Raw genomic sequence first — 18,496 nt, 5'->3', positions numbered from 1 at the left:
ACCCTGGGCTATACCCATGCCTAGGGAACAAGACATGGATGATGATCCGGCAGAGTGGACCGAGAAGGAATAATCAGACAGGTGAAAGAATCAGGAGAGAATGGTGTCATAAAATTCAGTATAAGAGAATGGGGTGGTCAACAGTGTTGGGGACCTCAAGAATGAGGATTGAGGAAAAGCTAGTGGATTTAACCATCAAGATATCATTGGTAACCTTGGATATAACAGTTTTAATTGAATGTTGAAATTAGAAGCCAAATTACAGGAGATTTAGAAGTGAGTGAGATGTGAAGAATTGGAGGCAGTAAACGTAGACAGCTTCTTCTAGGAGCTGGGCAGTGAATGGAAGGAGAGATTAAAGAAGATAGCTTGAGGAGATGGCAGGGGACAAGAATAGCAAGAAATCCAGGCATGTTGGTGGGTCGTGGGGGAGAATATTAATTTATTAAAATGTATGTTAACCCTTGAGCATGAGAGGGACAAATGTAGATATGTTCTTATTTTTAAAAATCAATGGGAAATTTATTTTTCTTTAGGTTGGATGCCCTTTGCTTGCTATTAACTTCTCATGTATTTTTTAAGGTATTGTTGGCCAAATCTGCCAGTTGCTTGGTTTGTAACCTTTTGGAAGTCAGAGTTATTAATCTTTTCATCTGTAAGACTAGGAGATTGAGGGGCAGTTAGGTGGCACAGTGGATAGAGCACCGGCCCTGGAGTCAGGAGGACCAGAGTTCAAATCTGGCGTCAGACAGCTTACTGGCTGTGTCACTTGTGTCACAAGTCACTTAACCCTGTTGCCTAGCCAAAAAAAAAAAAAGACCAGGAGGTTGGAGTAGGATACCTAGAAAATCCTGTCTAGATCTAAAATTCTGTAATTATGCATTTTATACCATTAAGTGTAATTACTATTCTATTTTTGTAGCAAATGCTGATGTTTTAAAGGCCATGGTGGCTGATAACAGCGTATGTGATCCTGAAAGGTGAGACTTTTTTTTTCTTTAAAGGAAGCTTTTTCATTTAATTACTCAAATTTAATGACACAAAGCTTGCCATTTCTCTTTTGTAATGGTCTTTATCTTAAGTATTGTTTATAGATGGTACAGAGATAGTCATTGATGTGCTTATTTAGGAGACATTTATTACATGTGAAACATTGCTACAATAACATTCATTTTAAGCTGTGGTTCTTGAATATTATATTTCTGAATATGTGCCTGAAGTAATTGATCATAGAATTTATACAGAAGTTGCTAACATTAGTTAAAAATCCATGTGTGGTGTTTTTACTATAATCTTTCCCAGAAGATTAAAAATATCTCTTTAAAGAAAATAGCACTTGAAATTCAAGTAGACAGTAAGGTTTAAAAATATAATTCAGATAAAGGTCATATAGCAACTTTTCTCTTGCATATATGTGTGTGCATATGACAAAGATTGCCAAGTACACACATGCGTGCACACACACACACACAGACACACATATATCTCTCTATACATGTTATTTTCTCTCTCCCAAGCTAATATATATAGACATACATATGTGTCTATGTAAATAGACTTGTTAACTTTTGTCATTCAGTCTGTTTGTCACCATTATCATCCTTCCTTCCCTAAAGCTTGAGAGAAATACTGTAACAGCTCTTCCTTTCCCAAATCTCCTACCATCCCTCCTGGAAAGATTTGACTGGAAAGTGGCTCCCTCCATTGTTTGTGAGGGTTGGCTTATGGTGATGTAATATGCCTAATACTGAGTAACCCAGAAGAAAATGGCACACCAGTTTAGAAAGGTTGCCAACTCCTACCAATAGTAGACCTTTTACTTTTGTTAGGGGAGATGGGAGGGATGACAAAGAAGAACTGGCAAGATTTCCATGAAGTCAGGATGAATGACCTCTCCTCCCCTCTTTCTGCACATTTATTGCTGTGGTATTGGATGCCGAATTTTAAAACTTTATTTTTTCTCAAAAAAAGAAAGAAAGAAAGACAGAAAGAAAGAAAGTACCTTTTAAGACATGGTCAAAAGTTAATTAGTATTTGGTTTTATCTAACCACAAAGGCACACATTTTTAGGCTATCTATGCTGAAGGTAAGGCAAGAGCTCAGCAGGGAATGAGAAATACTATCCCATGGTTCTACCAGTGAGTGTATTAAAAATTAAGAAAGAAACATCACCCTTTCAAGTCAAACAGAATATCATCAATTGAGCCAATTGTTAGTTTCCACCTGATTGCATGATAAAATGTTAGATTGTGTGAGGGAAAAAAAGGCTTGTATTTTTTTTTTTTTTTTTAGAAAAAAGTGAAATGTGAATGAATTGCTATGTGTGTTGAATCCCTTGTGATCAAAAAACAATTTACAAAGCATGTTTATATCACTGAAGTAGACTTTTTTTTATTATGTGAAATTATATGAGTTTTGTTTTTTAATTAACTGAAGTTTCCTTAAAGTAACTAATTCTTCCTAATTTGATTCCCACCCTACCAGCCCTTTGACTCCGAGTACTCCGGGCAGCCCTCCAGTGAGTCCTGGCCCCATGTCACCAGGAGGTACTCCAGGAAAGCATATGTGCGGCCACCATCTACATACTGTTGGAGGGGCAGTAGAAAAAGACGTATGCCAGCGCTGCAGACATAAACGGTGGCACTTCATAAAACCAAGCAACAAATCAAAAGAAGGAAGAAGTCGGCGCCAAGGAGAAGTGACAGTTCTTTCTGTTGGCAGGTAAGAACCATCTCCTTTATTATGCTTCTGATTTTGATCATTTGAAACTGGCTTGTACTTACTGAATCTGGTACATCCCTTCTTCATCCATAACTGTATTCTCATCCGTGCTTTTGACAAATTTCTTTTTCCTACGTTCTAACCTTCTACAATAATGAAAAGCTCCCTGTCGGCCAGCAGTAAATAGGCTGAAAGAAGATGGCACCAAAGGGCTGCCATCTAGGGTAAGCTGGGTTGGGATTTCCTGGTGGGGAATTTTACAGTTTCACTAGAGCAGGTAGCTCAACATTTTATAACTTCTCATTGTCAGCCGATGTGAATTCATTGCTTACTTTTCCATTCTGTAAGATTGAAATTCCTTATGTTAAATGATACTTAGGTATGATGTTGGCTTGCTGCTAGGACTGTGAACTGAAAAGAGATAGACATTTGAATAGCCTTTGTGGATTTTTTTCACTGCCTTGCAATTCAGCAATTACAGCAAAGAGAAGGCAATGAAGGGTACCCTGAAATGTCCATAATAAGATGTACTATAAAAAGAATTTTTCACTCAGAGGCTTGATTTGGAGAGAAGCAAAGTAGGTTAAAGTTTCTGTATTTGATGGCAAAAATTAGAGTCAGCTAGATAGTCATTCATTTCCGATCTGATTTCTCGTTCAAGGCAGTTGTAGGATTTAAGTCTTTCCCATTTGTTGGCTTCAGTGTGTATAATAAAAGTCAACTCATGACCTAAAGGCCCCTGAACATGTGTCAGAAAGATGAAAAACTCTCTACCATTTAAGCTGAACTAAAATCTCAAATCCTCATGAACTATAAAGAAGAAAGCACAAAAGACCCTGGGATGGGAAGCCCGATCAAGGTCACTTTTGTACTGTAACACCCTGGGTAGCACACAGAAGCAGAAGAAGGCTTGAAAAGTGTTTAAAAATAATTCAAGGTTGGGGATATTCAAGCCTGGTAGGGAAGCAAATTTTGACTACTGAATACAAAATCCTTGAAGTCCTTTCAGCTTTGATTTTAAAAATGTCTTATTGTTGAATTTGATGCCCTAACCAGGATGAGACACTAGCGCAGGTAGTTATAATATAAGATATTACATGATAATTTATTAGGTCTGAAAGGTAATGTCATTCTCAATGGAGAAATCGTGGAGGAGATGGCATTTGAATTAATCTTTGAATGATGGGTAGAAATTCAGTAGATTGAAGTGGGGCCGGATTTCCTGTCTGTAAACAAAAGCGCAGGTGTGAGAGTGTAGCAATTATCTTCCTATACTGCCCAACAAATTGTACAAATTACTACATATAATCAGGTACTTCATAAAGAAGCCTTGAGGATGATGGAGGAGAAGAGATTCCTACTAGGCTGTAGCTTGCATTTTGACACTCCCATTACTCTAGTGTGTGGTAAGGACATGAAGTATAATGAGAGGTAGTTTGAGTCATGTTTCAAGAGTCAGAAATAGGAAAATCAGTTAGCCCCAAACTGATAGCAGAGAACAGGACCACTGAAATATGACGGGGTTTAAATATGGAAATGGTATGTATGAAGTATTCACCAACTTCAGCTGGCCTATATGGACTCCTTTAGCTTTTCCAGTGGATTTCTTTTACAAGATTTCTAAGTTCTTTTTTTTTAATTTCTCACACTTTGTTTGTCTGTACCATAATGCATATTTAAACTATTAGAATGCCCACTAATCTAAAATTATTAATGACTTTTTGTGCAGTCATATTGATAGTTTTATTGTTGTTTTTCAGTTGTGTCCAACTCTTTGTGACCCCACTTGGAGTTTTCTTGGCAAAGATACTGGAGTGGTTTGCCATTTCCTTCTTCAGCTCGTTTGACAGATGAGGAAACTGAGGCAAACAGGGTCAAGTGACTTGCCCAGGGTCACACTCTGAGGACAGATTTGAACTCAGGAAGATGAGATGTCCTCACGTCAGGGCTGGCACCCTGTCCACTGTGCCACCTAGTTGCCCTGGTAGTTTTATGCAGGAGCATAAGGTTCTCTTCCTCTCCCTCGGTTTTGCTCTTTGTGGCCCAGAGAAGAGACTACTTTAGAGCTGTTTGCTGTACAGGTGCAGTAGCATAGGAGACAGCACTGTTTTGCCTAGCTCTCATAGTCATGAAAATTTCAGAAGTGGTAGAAATCTGTAGTTTTTGCAGAGAGAATGCCTTTTATTTACTCCCCCCCCCCCAAAAAAAAATTAATCTTAGGATCTGATGAAAGGTTAAGCTTCAGTATACTGGAGAACCTACATTCCTTCAAGTGCCCCCGCCCAGAGCTAGACCTGTTTCTGCCTGGGGACAGTGATGTTGGGAACTGAGCTTTGCAATCTTGTTGCTTTGTGGTGCTCTGGTTGTTGTCAGCCACACACAAAAAGCAAATAATTTGACCCACAGAGAAAATTGTTGTTTGCAACACTTTTTTCTCATTCTTCCTCAAAGCCCTCTTCCACATAGGTGATAATTTCATTCTGGATGAAGAGAGTTCCATATAGGCGATAGTTTCATTTTGGATGGAGAGAGTTCAGGCCAAAGGATATTTTAGAAAGGTAGAAGTAAAATTAGTTTGGGAATAGGAAAAAGCTATTATGAAAGACTATATGTGGCTTTGTATTATATTATAAAGTATATCACTTTATATATTATGAGGTATATAATTATACTATATCATAACTTATATTACATTATAATTATACATTGAAGTTATACATAATTTTATTTCACTAAATTTAGTATTTCATAATGCATACTTTCAGGTTAAAATTATATGTAAAATGGTATTATAATTATATTAATATAGCATATGATTAAAATTTTATATTGAAATGATACTATAATTATATTAATATAATATAGCATATGGGCAGCTAGGTGGTGCAGTGGATAGAGTGCTAGGCTTGGAGTGAGGAAGACTCATTTTCTTTTCTTTTTTTTTGGTGGGGGGAAGGGGGCTAAGCAATGGGGTTAAGTAACTTGCCCAGGGTCACATAGCTAGTCAGTATCAAGTGTCTGTGGTCAGATTTGAACTCGGGTCCTCCCGACTTCTGGGCCGGTGCTCTATCCACTGTGCCACCTAGTGCCCTGACTCAATTTCCCGAGTTCAAATCTGGCCTCAGACAGTTACTAGCTGTGTGACCCTGGGCAAGTCACTTAGCCCTGTTTGTCTCAGTTCCCTCATCTGTAAAATGAGCTGGAGAAAGAAATAGCAAACCACTCTGGTATCTTTGTCAAGAAGACCCCAAAGTGGGGTCATGAAAAGTCAGATACGACTGTCAAACAATTGAACAACAACACAAATGTAGCATATATAATAGTAATATTAATAATGAAATAACTTAAATTATGTTAGATACTTAAACTCCCTCCTTAGTCTTCTATTATTCCCCCTTAAAGAAAATTGACCTAATTCAATGTCCACCCCTCCATAATTTAAAACAACAACAACAACAGTACACCTCTGACTAAGGTTGAGGTTTGGGAGCCATCAGGGTGGGAATGTACAGCATTACTCTAGCAAACGCTTTTTATTATATCAGTCTGGTTCGTGAATTCAATACTTAAAAAAAAATTATAGCCAATTATAGACTTGTTGCTTTGTCGTGAGTGCCTACAGTGGATTAGGCATATTCTAGAATATTCAAAAAGTATAATATAGTTCCTGCAAGATTCATGCGGGGATGTTTCAGGGAACAGAAGGGGCTGGTGGGTGAAAAAACTTACCCTATTCTGTTTTCTCTTCTGGGATAATTTTTAATGCCTACCTTAACTTTTAGCTTCTTTTGTATGTAGTCTCTCATGTTTCTGAGTTATTTATACCTTTGTGTTTTAAGAAAACAAAACCAAACAGGGGCTTCTCTTCTCTCCTCAGGTTTAGAGTTACAAAAGTGGAACATAAGACCAATGCCAAGGAACGGAGAAGTCTGATGTCTGTGAGCGGTGCAGAAAGTGTCAATGGAGAGGTACCTGTTACCCCTGTGAAAAGGGAACGAAGTGGCACAGAATAAGAGGTGGGTTTTATCACTGCCCCCCATTGATATATGGGGGAAAATATGTGGGGACACTGCCATGTATATGTTTTTGCATAGCAACATGAGTGCTTAACATGCTTGTATTAATTTGTATAAACTTATTTATGTGCATGTTGTCTCTCCTGGTAGAGTATAAGCTCCCTGTTGGCAAGAAATGTTTCATTTTTGTCTTTGTATCCTTGGTGCCTAGCACACAATAGATGCTTAATAAATGCTTGTTGACCACTTATATCATAATCTTTGAGGCACTTGCTTGTCATGATTAATGGGGAAGTACGAGAATGAATTATTACTGTACTGTTTAGTTGATGACAGGCAACATGAACTGGTGCTACAAAGTCTATTGAGACATCTTGTTAAAATGTTTTGGCAGGGAAATGTGGAAGCTTGGCTTTAAAGGAATGACACTGGATGTGGTTGGTCAAGATATCATTGGTCCATGGCTTTCCCTCTTGTCATCTATTATATTTTTTTCTTTCTTTTTTTTTTTTAAGGCAATTGGGGTTAAGTGACTTGCCCAGGGTCACACAACTAGTCAGTGTCTGAGGCTAGATTTGAACTCAAGTCCTCCTGACTCCAGGGCTAGTGCTTTATCCACTGCGCCACCTAGCTGCCCCATCATCCATTATATTTTTTTTGTTTGTTTGTTTTTTGTTTTTTTTGTTTTTAGGCAATTGGGGTTAAGTGACTTGTCCAGGGTCACACAGCTAGTAAGTATCACATGTTTAGTCTGAGACCGAATTTGAACTCAGGTCTTCCTGACTTCAGGGCTGGTGCTCTATCCACTGCTCCATCTAGCTGCCCTGCCACTGCGCCACCTAGCTGCCCCCATTATATTTTTTTTAAAGGAATAGTGACAGATGTCATTTGATGGAATTGGAAACAAGTAAAACCTCATTAACCTACCCCAGATACAAAGAGTATCGACCATTTCTTGGTCTGGCAATAGATCTGGACATTGATAATTAGATTCAGTTCATTATTAATTAAGTGTACATTCTGTGAAAGGCCCTTGTGATACAAAGATGAAAATAAAACAGTCCCTGTCTTCAGGGATCTTCCATTCTACTGGAGGTGAGAGGTAGACATACAACATGTACACCAGTACATGTAGGAAATATTGAGGAGGGAGAGAGAGCCCTGGGGTGGTAGTTTCAGGGAAGGCTTCACAGAGGAGCCAGTACCTCAGATGATCTAGGGGTATGTTATTTCACTTGTGGCCCAGAGCGGAGAGGAAGCTTAGAGGAATAAAGGGATAAGTCAAATAGAAACACAGCCGACGTAGTGACTATTACTTCCATAGCTCAGAAAAGCATAGGATGAATCTTGAACGTGTTCGAAGGAAATTCTGTTCCTGTATCTTCAAGTCCATGGGGATTTTGAGCATGTTCTGTGTCCAGCCTTTATTGTCTTAAGCTATGGAGAAGTCCAATTTTCTTTCCGCCGTATTTTCGAGCTCAGCAGGTTCCATTCTGGCACAGTCTACGCGCCTCTCTAAGTTTGCAGGTGACACCCAAATTGAACTGAGGAGAAGCCAACACTCTGGAAGGCAGTTCTGTATTTCAAAATGCACTTGGTAGATAGGGGAAGCATTCTGAACACATTTTGGTGAGCCTGAGTACCTCTGGGAGGAAAGTAAACTGTTCAAATTCAAGTTGCTAAAGGGCTGTCAAATTGAAGAGAAAAGAATTTAGGGATCCCAGTCATAACCAGCTGACTGTGAGTCAGCTGTGTGGCAATGAAGTAGAAAAAAGCAAGCATGATACCAGGGTATGTACAAAGGTGTAGAGCGTACGAGCTCAGGCAGGGACTCTGAAGAAATCCTTCTGCCGTACTCATCATTAGTCAGGCTATTCCACATGTACCAGATCCACCTCCAGGGTCCACAACTAAAAAGAAATGCTAAGATGTTAGGGAGGATTCTGGTGAGCAACTGAGGTGGTAAAGAATTAGATGTTCAGGATTAGGAAAAGTTTAGAGAATCAGGTTTGTCTGACCAATCCCGTTGGTGTACATTGTATGTGCTTCATTCAGATTTACTAAGGTCATTAGAATTTTGAATCTGTATTACAAAGTGCTCAACTGTAACCCATCACTCACCAGTTTAGCATTACAATCATGCTGTCTTGAGATCCAGAATGAGGGGAGGTACCTTCCTGAGCACCTGAACCTAACATAACTCTGCACTGACTTTGGTGCTACTTAAAAAAGGACTACATTTTAAACCTACTACATGTAGATGTTTAGATTGTGTCTTTAGATAATCTTATTTATCCCACTGTGCATATTTTTTACCCTTAATAGTATTTCATTTTTTTCCAATTAAATGTAAAGATAGTTTTCAACATTCATTTTTGTAAAATTTTGAGTTCCAGATTTTTTTTTCCCGTCCCTCTGCCTTTCCCCCTCCCCGACACAGCAAGCCATCTGATATAGGTTATACATGTATAATCATGTTAAACACATTTCCACATTAGTCATGTTATGAAAGAAGAATCTGAACAAAAGGGAAAAACCATGAGAAAGAAAAAAACAAAAAAAGTGAAAATAGTATGTTTTGATCTGCATTCAGACTCTGTAGTTCTTTCTGTGGATGTGGTTAGCATTTTCCATCATGAGTCTTTTGGAATTGTCTTGGACCATTGCATTGTTGAGAAGAACTAAGTCTATCACAGTTAATCATTGCACAATGTTATGTTACTGTTACTGTATCCAATGTTCTCCTGTTCTGCTCACTTCACTCAGCATCAGTTCATGTAAGTCTTTCCAGGTTTTTCTGAAATCTGCCTGCTCATCATTTCTTATAGAACAATAGTATTCCATTACATTCATATACCACAACTTGTTCAGCCATTCCCCAGTTGATGGGCATCCCCTCAATTTCCAATTCTTCGCCACTACAAAAAGAGCTGTTATAAATATTTTTGTACATGTGGATCTTTTCCCCTTTTAGGTGGTCTCTTTGGGATACAGACCTAGTCCCACTGTGCATTTTAAGAATAGCATCATTCTGGAGTCAAATCCAAGGAGTGTAGTGTGCAGATTGTAAACATGTGGGAGGGGGTGAGCTACAGTAGAGAACCTATTGAATTTGGGGTCACAGGATGCTGGGGGCAAGTTATTTATTTCTCAGCTTCAGTTTCTTCGTCCATTAAAGGAGGTGAATGAACTACAGGATCTCTTAGGCCTTCTCAGGGTTTATGTCTTATGAACAAGGAGGAATATTTAAAGTTATTCTTGAATTAATTACAAAATTTTATTGAATAGAACAGAGATGTTCAATTAACATTTACTGTAATTTTTTAACAATAAAATTGTAAACATTATAAAAATACCATCACTCTCTAATTAAATTTGGAGTATTAAGAGGTGAGTATGCTCCTTGATTTAAAACAAATGCATATAGATACAACTTTTAGTTTCTTTTTTTTTAATGTATAAGTCTGCTGGGGAAGAAAGACTCTGTTAATGTATTTAAGAAAATTAATGTGATCAGATTTTTTTTTTTTTTTTTGCTTTTTGGTGAGGCAATTGGGGTTAAGTGACTTGCTCAGGGTCACACTAGTAAAGTGTCAAGTGAGGCCAGATTTGAACTCAAGTCCTGACTCCAAGGCCAGAGCTCTATCCACTGCACCACCTCATTGCCCCAGATCAGATTTTTCAATAAAGGAAGTTTCCAAAATCAGTCAGAAATTTCCGAGTTAGAAGGGACCTCAGCAGCCACCTAGCAAAGAGGAATCCTCAGTCTACCCTTCCTGATAAATGGTTATCCAATCTCTGCTTGACCTACTCTTCCCACAGGCAGTACACTATGCTTTTGGGTATTTAAGAGGAAAGGCTTCCTATGGAAGGTAGGATTAGGAACTTGATGGAAGCCAGGGAAGCCACTAGGTGGAGATGAGGAAGGAGAGAGCATTCCAGGCATAGGGGCAGGCAGAGAAAATTCCTGGAGTTGAGACATGGAGAATCTTGTTTGTGGAACAGCAAGGAGGCTGGTATCTCCCTGGATTGAAGAGTACGTGGTGGAGAGTAAGGTGTAAGAAGACTGGAAAGGTAGAATGGGCTAGGAGGTTATCAAAAGTTTTGAAAGTCAAACTAAGGATTTTGTATTTGATCCTGGAGGTGATAGAGAGCCAGTGGAGTTTATTGAGAAGGGGATGATATGGTTGGATCTGCACTTTAGGAAAATCACTGTACTTGTTGAATTGAGGAAGCATTAGAGTGGGGAGAGACTTGTGTCAGGCAGACCTACCAGCAGGCTATTTCAGGATTACTCTAAGAAAATGATGTCTATGAGGACAGAGAACGTGTCTTATTTCCTTTTTCTGTTTTGCCCACTGTCTTAAACAGGGCTTTGCACATGGTTCACACTAGAGCTGGAAGGGAACTCAGAGGTCATCTAGTCCAAGTCTCTCATTTTATAGATGAGGAAACTGAGGCTCAGGGAGATTAAATTATTTATTTGCATAGTAAGTATCCAAGGAAGTATTTGGCCCCAGGTGCTTTGAGTACAGATCCAAAACTCTTTCCATTGTGTCATACAATGGACACGTAAATAATTGTTGACTGAGTGAGAATCCAGTGCTTATTCTTTAGTTGCTTTTTGAATTTGTATCTTTTTTTTAATAAGCTACCAAAATCTAGTTTAATATTCTAGGGTTGCTGGAATCAGGATTTTGTAAAGTATTTTTGTGTCCGTCTTTGACTGTGGTTCGTTTTTGTAGCTACATCTGAGTTGCTACCTACCTCATTTATTTTGGCAGTGAAATTGAGAAGGTTTCTTTATTCCACTGTAAGTGTTTTTTGATTCCTTCATGAAGACTAAGCTTTTATTCTTCCAAGTTGAATTGAGTTCCTTTTATCCACTAAGTAGCTTAGTCAGCTGTCTTCCAATTAAAAAAAATTTAGAAACATGTATCACAAATTCTTTCAGTATTTATTTGCCATTTTATAATAATTCTTTTATTAATAAAATAAAGACCTTTAAAATTCACATTAAATTAATTTTGCCAGATTGTTTTTTGATAACTTTCTGCAATATTTTAATAGATTCACAGCCCTTCAGTATAGTTACTTCAAATGCTTAGTGCAGATTCCAGTATATCCCTGCCTTTTCTTCCTGACTAGTTCTTGTTTGTGTTCTTCTGGAAATCCTCCATAGTGGATCTGCCCACTACATTGTAGGCCTTTTTTCTGATCTTTTGATAATTCATGAATAACAGTGAAAAACACCGGGCTGTCCATTCGCCATCACTCATCTCAATGAATGATTGGCCTACCTTCTTTTGTGAATGAACATGGATATGCCTAGTGAGTCCTTTTACATTAGGTCTTGTGAGCAAAGTTGGTAATATGTAGCAGTCTGCTTACATCCATTATGCATCTCTCCACTGTCTGTCTGTTAGGTAAACTATAATTTTGAATCTTTGAAAGAAGAATTCCTTAGTAATTACTTTTTGCTACCTATATAGGTAGCAAAAAGTAATTACTAAGGATTCCTGGCTAAGGCAAGTAAAAAATTTGGGTTTAATGAATTAGGATATAAAAGAATGTTGATACCATTCACTTTATGCTGTCCATGTACCTGGAAAAGAATGGATAAAATTGAAATTGTGTGTGTGTATGTGTGTAAGATTCTTGTATTTATTTAGGAAACTATGTTCAAGCAATGCTTTGGGGGAAAGACTATACATACAAAAGAAAAACCAAACCCTTATATCCAATATGCATAGGCAAGCAGAACAAATTCTCCCATTGGCCATGTCCAACATTTTTGACTAGAATTGGTCTCCTTATTCCTCTGCTCAGAACCCCACAGTATAGTTCCCCATTGCCCACTTAGTAAAATTCAAGCTTAAGCCGGCATTCAGAGACCATACAGTTTGGTGCCACGCCGCCATTGCTGTCTGCTTCCATGTGCCCTGGTCTCCAGGCTATTGGTCCTGCTCAGCATTCTCATGAGCTCAGTATGTTTTCTTGCTTTCTCTGTCTGTGTTCATACTCTTCATTGTGCCTTAAATGCACTTTCTGCAATTGAAATCCTACCTACCCCTTAATGTCCAACTTCATTGCTATCTGCTCTGAGCCTCAAGCTTCTCTTCTGTAAAATGAGGGGCCTGGATTAGATGATTTCTAAGTTCTTTTCCAGCCTTAACATTTTATGATTTTTTTTTTTCCTCTGAACTATTTTTCCTAATCTATATTCTGATATAAACCATCACAATTCTTTAAAGAAGTACCAGTTTATGGAAGATTGAATCATTAAATTATCCTTAGTCATAAGTTCACCTAGGCTATTTAATGTTTAGAAAAATCTTACTAGTTTACTTTTTATTTCTTTTTCTCTTTTTTCCAATGGAGTGAGAGGTGGGGGTGAGATAGAGAAGGGGAGTAGGGAGACGGTAACTTCCCCAAAACAATAAAAAAGAGAAAGAAAAAGAAAAGAGGGTCATTATTTTCAAATGCATAGAAATGAACAGATGGTAGGCCAGAAAGTATCACAAACAAGCAGGATAGCTTTTGAAAGTTATATGGTGAGTTGATTATATATTTCAAAATAAAAGCAAGCTATACATAATAGATATTCACAGTTTTATGTACAGTCCTCTTTTCCTGTTCTATTATGTTGATGAAAATGTCCAATTTATTTAGTATTTAAGTTCAGGAAATAGAAAGTCTCCCAGCTGCTCATCACAGACTTAACTAGAAGGGACCAACTAAGATGCCATGTAATTTAACCATATGAATTTTAAGCAGATCACTTGAAATCCTCCAAATCTTGAAATTAAAGAAGTTTTGTTGAACAATTAGGATTTTTAATGTATTTTGTGCTCAACTAACTAAATAGAACTGAAAGTGCTGCTCTCTTTTTTTAGTGAGCTTAATTCAACAAATTATAGGCATTATTCAAAGCTCATGATAAACACACACACAAACACATATATGTATACACACACTTATCTGGAGATATTGTGGCATGGTGGTTCGAATGCTCTACTTGGGACCAGGAAAAGGCCTGGGATCAAGTCCCAGTTCTCAGCTGTGTGATGCACACTGAGTCACTGAGCCTTAGTTTTCATATTTGTAGATTGGCGATAAAAATATTGCAGACTTCACAGGGTTATTGTGAGGATCAAGGAAGAGAATACACATGAAGCAAACTTTAAAACACCTATATAAAAGCCGGTGATTATTGCCTATTTATATTTTGTACATCCCCAAGTGAATGTAAGCTTGTGAGCAGGAACTGCTTTTCTTTTTCTTTGTGTCCATAGTGCCTAGTATGGTGCTTTGCTCATTGCAGGCACTTAAATACTTATTGGATTGGATACTTAAAAAATATAGGAAGAAACAAGACACTATCTTATTTATTGTTCTTATTAAGTTCTAGAGATAAAAATAACTATACCAGGAAGTGAGGAAACCTGGGTTCTAGTCCAATTTCTGGCATTAACTTGCCACATGTCCTTATCTTGCAATCTAGGGGTGCTGGGAACCCTGACATTCAAGGGCAAAAGGTACAGGTCTGTCTTGAAAGAATTCAACCTCTCAAGCCTCCTTTCAGTCCAAGTAATAGGGTTTATTGTATCAAAAATATAAGTGGACCGGACTTTAAGAATCTGAGTGTTTGGGAGATAAGATAGTGAAAAAGATTTTGGGAAGATTTGGATGGGATCAAGGAGTGGCCAACATCCTGAGGTGACCCGGAGGTGGTAGAGTGGGCCTCTAGATGGGATTAAGGATGGGAAATAGTCTGGGGTGGTCCGCAGGTAACAGACAATGAAAAGCTAGGCTGAGTCAGAGGTGATCTAGAATTGAAGGTTGGGGGTGGGTCAAAACCACAATGAAAGGACAGTTGAAAAGCTTATTGAGTGAGAAGGGCGGCTCAGCAAAAGCCAGGGACTGGGCTGTGTGGGAAAGTCCAGGGGCTTTTCCTGTTTGGGGTCCAGATCCCAGAGACATGCTCTTTTCCTTTTAGGGGTCCAGGTCTGGTACCCATCACTTGGACAAGTCACATAAACTCTGGACTCACTTTCATAATGAGAGTTAGACTAGACCTGACTCCTTTCTAGCTCTGAAAGGCTTTGGTCTGTACTTGTATTCCTCTCTAAATAATTTACTGTTTTACCATAGCCATGAAAAAAGGTATTAGATCAACATTAGATTTTTCTTTAAAAAAGATTTCATCCGAGTTAGTATTTCTAGATCTTCGGACATCAGAGTTCCTTTTTCCACAGCAGGGTTGTTATTTAAAAAGCAAAACTGTACAAAACAAAACAAAGAAACACACCCAACCACTTGCCTTCACATATCTTCCAAACCCAGGGGATCCTATTAGGGACACTCCCTCATTGTTGACCGATTTTTGACCTTGTGAGCCCTTGTGAGCACTTTTTTTTTTTTGCATTTATCTCTTCTCCTTTTTCTCTGTTAGCATTTCTTTAGATTAAATGAAAGGAGGATTTCATTCCATTCACTTTCCTTTTTTTCAGGTATAAAAATTATGCAATATTTAGTGGGTGATATAAAGGATTGATTTAAAAGAAAATTATTTTCAGTCTCCTCTCCCTCTACTCTTCTACCCATTGAGAAGTCAAGCAATAACATACCTATTATATATGTGAAGTCATGCGGCACATTTCCATGTTAGTCATGTTGCAAAAAAAAAAAGCAAGAAAAATAAAGAAAGTGAAAAAAATATACTTCAGTCTGTATTCTGAGTCCATCAGTTCTGTCTCTGGAGTTGGATAGCATTTTTCATCATGTGTCCTTTGGAATTGTCTTAGATCATTGTCTTAATCGAGTAATTGAGTCTTTCACAGTTGGTCATTGTTATAATATTGCTTTTACTGTGTACACTAATCTCCTGGTTCTGCCCATTTCACTTTGCATCAGTTCATATAAGTCTTCCCAGGTTTTTCTGAAACTATCCCCTTCATCATTTCTTACAGCATAATAGTATTCTGTCACAATCACATATGACAACTTATTTAGCCATTCCTTAACTGATTGCCATTCTCTCAATTTCCAATTCTTTGCTACCACAAAAAGAACTACTATAAATATTTTTTACATATAGGCTCTTATCCCTTTTCTTTGATCTCTTTGGGATAAAGACCTAGTAATTATATGGCTGGGTCAAAAGTTATGTGCAGTTTTATAGTCTTTAGGGCATAGTTCTGAATTGTTATCCAGAATGGTTGGGCCAGTTCACAACTCCACCAACATTGCATTAGCATATCTATTTTTCCACATCCCCTCCAGCATTTGTAATTTTCTTTCTTTTTTTTTTTTGTTATGTTAGCCACTAGGTGTGATGAAGTATCTCAGAGTTGTTTTAATTTGCATTTTTCTTGACTTACTAGTGATTTAGAACATTTTTTTGTATGACCGTTGATAGTTTTGATGTCTTCTTCTGACAATGTTCTGCTCAAAAGGATTGATTTTTTCCTGTCGTCTTCAAAACCTTGGAGTAGGGTTTCAAACTAAGGAGGTTTGAAAAATATTTAATTCACTTTTACCTTTAAGCTGAAAGAAGTTGGAAAAACCTTTTAACTGTCCAATACTTTATTTTTCCTTTGTACTTGAGACTTAATCTTTACTGGGTTATTGCTCCCAGAAAAGTGGTACCAATATAGTAATACATAGATTTAGTAATTAAATCAGGCAAATCTAACTTTAATAGTTGCACTGAAAGAGTGAAAAGAATTAATCTTTTCAAAATTAATTAATTCAAATCTAATTAATTAATTAATTAATTCAAAATTAATCTTTTCAAAAAAATTCTTCACCCCACCCCCAAAATGTATGCACTTGAGAATCTGTGCCCTCTGGTGGTATTTTATTTCATAGCCAAACTTCACCTTGCATGCCATTACAAATTATCTAAGCTATTAAATTGTATTTGTGAGAAAGATGTTGAGTTCTGAGTACAAGTCCTGCTTATAACTGAGTAGATACATACATGTTGGGACAAACAGATTTATTAAGAGCTCTGAGGAACTGTAGCAACCCATTTAAAAAAATTCTAATCTTTGTTGTTCTGGCTATAGAATTATTTTTGAAGTTTCTGCTATTTCAGAACTACGGAGTTGAAAAAGACCTTTAAGGTCATCATTGTCAACCATATGACAAATGGATGAATGCCCTCGTTTATGACAATACCTCAAAAACAGGGGAGATTAACCTTCCTTGTATCATGGATCTGTTTGGCTCTCTGGTGGAACCTATGAACCCTTCTAAGAGTAATATTTTTAAATGCGTAAAATGAAATACATAAAATTACAAAGGCATTTTGTCCCCTTTTTGATCCCACTCCCACCTCTCACCCCATTGAAAAAATGAAGAAAAATTAAACCAGGAGATTTTTCTAAACACATTGAAAAAATGAAGAAAAATTAAACCAGGAGATTTTTCTAAACACATTAAGTAGCTTGGGTGAACTTTTGGCTAAGGATAACTTCATGACTCATATGAATTGGCACTTCTAAAAGAATTGTGAAGCTTTACGTCAGAATATAAACTAGGAAAAATAGTTCAGAGGAAAAAGAGAATTTTCATAAAATGTTAAGGTTGGAAGAGAACTTCAAGATCGTCTAATCCAAGCTCCTCATTTGACAGATGAAGAAATTGAGGCCCAATTATTATGTATTAACCTTTTTTGTATCATGGACCCATATCCATGAATCCATATCCATGGATTCGAAGTAAAGAGTCTTTTCTTTAACACAAACGGATACCCAACTTTTCCTAGATACCCTGGTGATATCTGTCTCGTGAGTCAGACCATTTTAATTTGAAAAAGCTCCAGTTGGGAGCTTTCCCTTCTAGTGAACTGAATCTTATATAGATATATATATATAAAACTTCTATCCATTGGTTTTAGTTCTCCTGCCTAATGCTACCTAAGAAAGTCTCAAACCCTTTCTGAATGCCAGTCCTTTAAACAGTTGCAAAGTTTTCACGTCTTTTTTAAGTCTTTTGTTCTCAAGGCTAAACAGCACCAATTTCTTCATCCAGTTCTCATCCCAGCATTATCTTGGTCATCCTCTGCATGTGCTCCAGAGTAAGGAAGCATGAAAGAACCTTTTCACTCCAAGGACCAGGGAATCCTAAGGTTTCCCTTACTTGCCATCTAAGAGATCTGTTATGGCCAAATAACTGACCTCTTACTAATAATGTCAGGATAAGAACAATTTTAAGCTTTTATTGAACAGTTGTAGGGTCATCATGCTATCAGTGACATGGCTGTGCATTGCCAAGAAACTTCCTGAAGTGAAAGAAAGGCCAATTATCACTTGACTATGGAGCCGGAAGGGAACTTAGAGATTATTTAGCCCAGTTGCCACATTTTATAGATGAGAAAACTGAGGGCCCAAGATTTTAAGTGACTTTGCACAAGGACCAGCAATATCCAAGTCAGAATTAGATCCCAAGCCTGCTAACTCCTAGGCTATTACTGTTTTCTGTAATCAACAATGATGAAATTTCTGTCTATGATAGTAGACAAGTGGCAATGTCTATAAATACTTTTGGGGAAAGCTTTGCTTTGCAGCTTAAAGCTCATTCCACTACCCAAAAAATCAATGTCACAAGTAGAGGCAGCTAAATAGCACAGTGGATAGATGCTGGATTTGAAGTCAGGAAGAGCTGAGTTCAAATCCATCTCAGACACTTACTAGCTATACAAACTTGGGCAAGTTACTTCATCTCTGTCTTCTTTAGTTTCCTCATCTTTA

General features: G+C 37.6%; 1 protein-coding gene across 2 annotated transcripts in view; it reads left to right on the top strand.

Moving 5' to 3' along the window:
* The window catches only part of RELL1 (RELT like 1), a 69,667-nt gene that overhangs the window by 41,951 nt on the left and 9,220 nt on the right, over positions 1-18,496 (top strand). For both annotated transcript variants that reach the window (XM_027836311.1, XM_027836312.1), the window contains exons 4-6: positions 923-980; positions 2,485-2,721; positions 6,599-6,737. In XM_027836311.1, the coding sequence (XP_027692112.1) occupies positions 923-980; positions 2,485-2,721; positions 6,599-6,734 (431 nt within the window). In that variant the 3' untranslated portion in view covers positions 6,735-6,737. The remainder of the gene's footprint in view (positions 1-922; positions 981-2,484; positions 2,722-6,598; positions 6,738-18,496) is intronic.

This window comes from Vombatus ursinus, unplaced genomic scaffold (assembly GCF_900497805.2).
Source record: "Vombatus ursinus unplaced genomic scaffold, bare-nosed wombat genome assembly UNPS02014818.1, whole genome shotgun sequence".
In the NCBI taxonomy this organism is placed as follows: domain Eukaryota; kingdom Metazoa; phylum Chordata; class Mammalia; order Diprotodontia; family Vombatidae; genus Vombatus; species Vombatus ursinus.
This window is presented reverse-complemented; position numbering and strand designations above follow the sequence as displayed.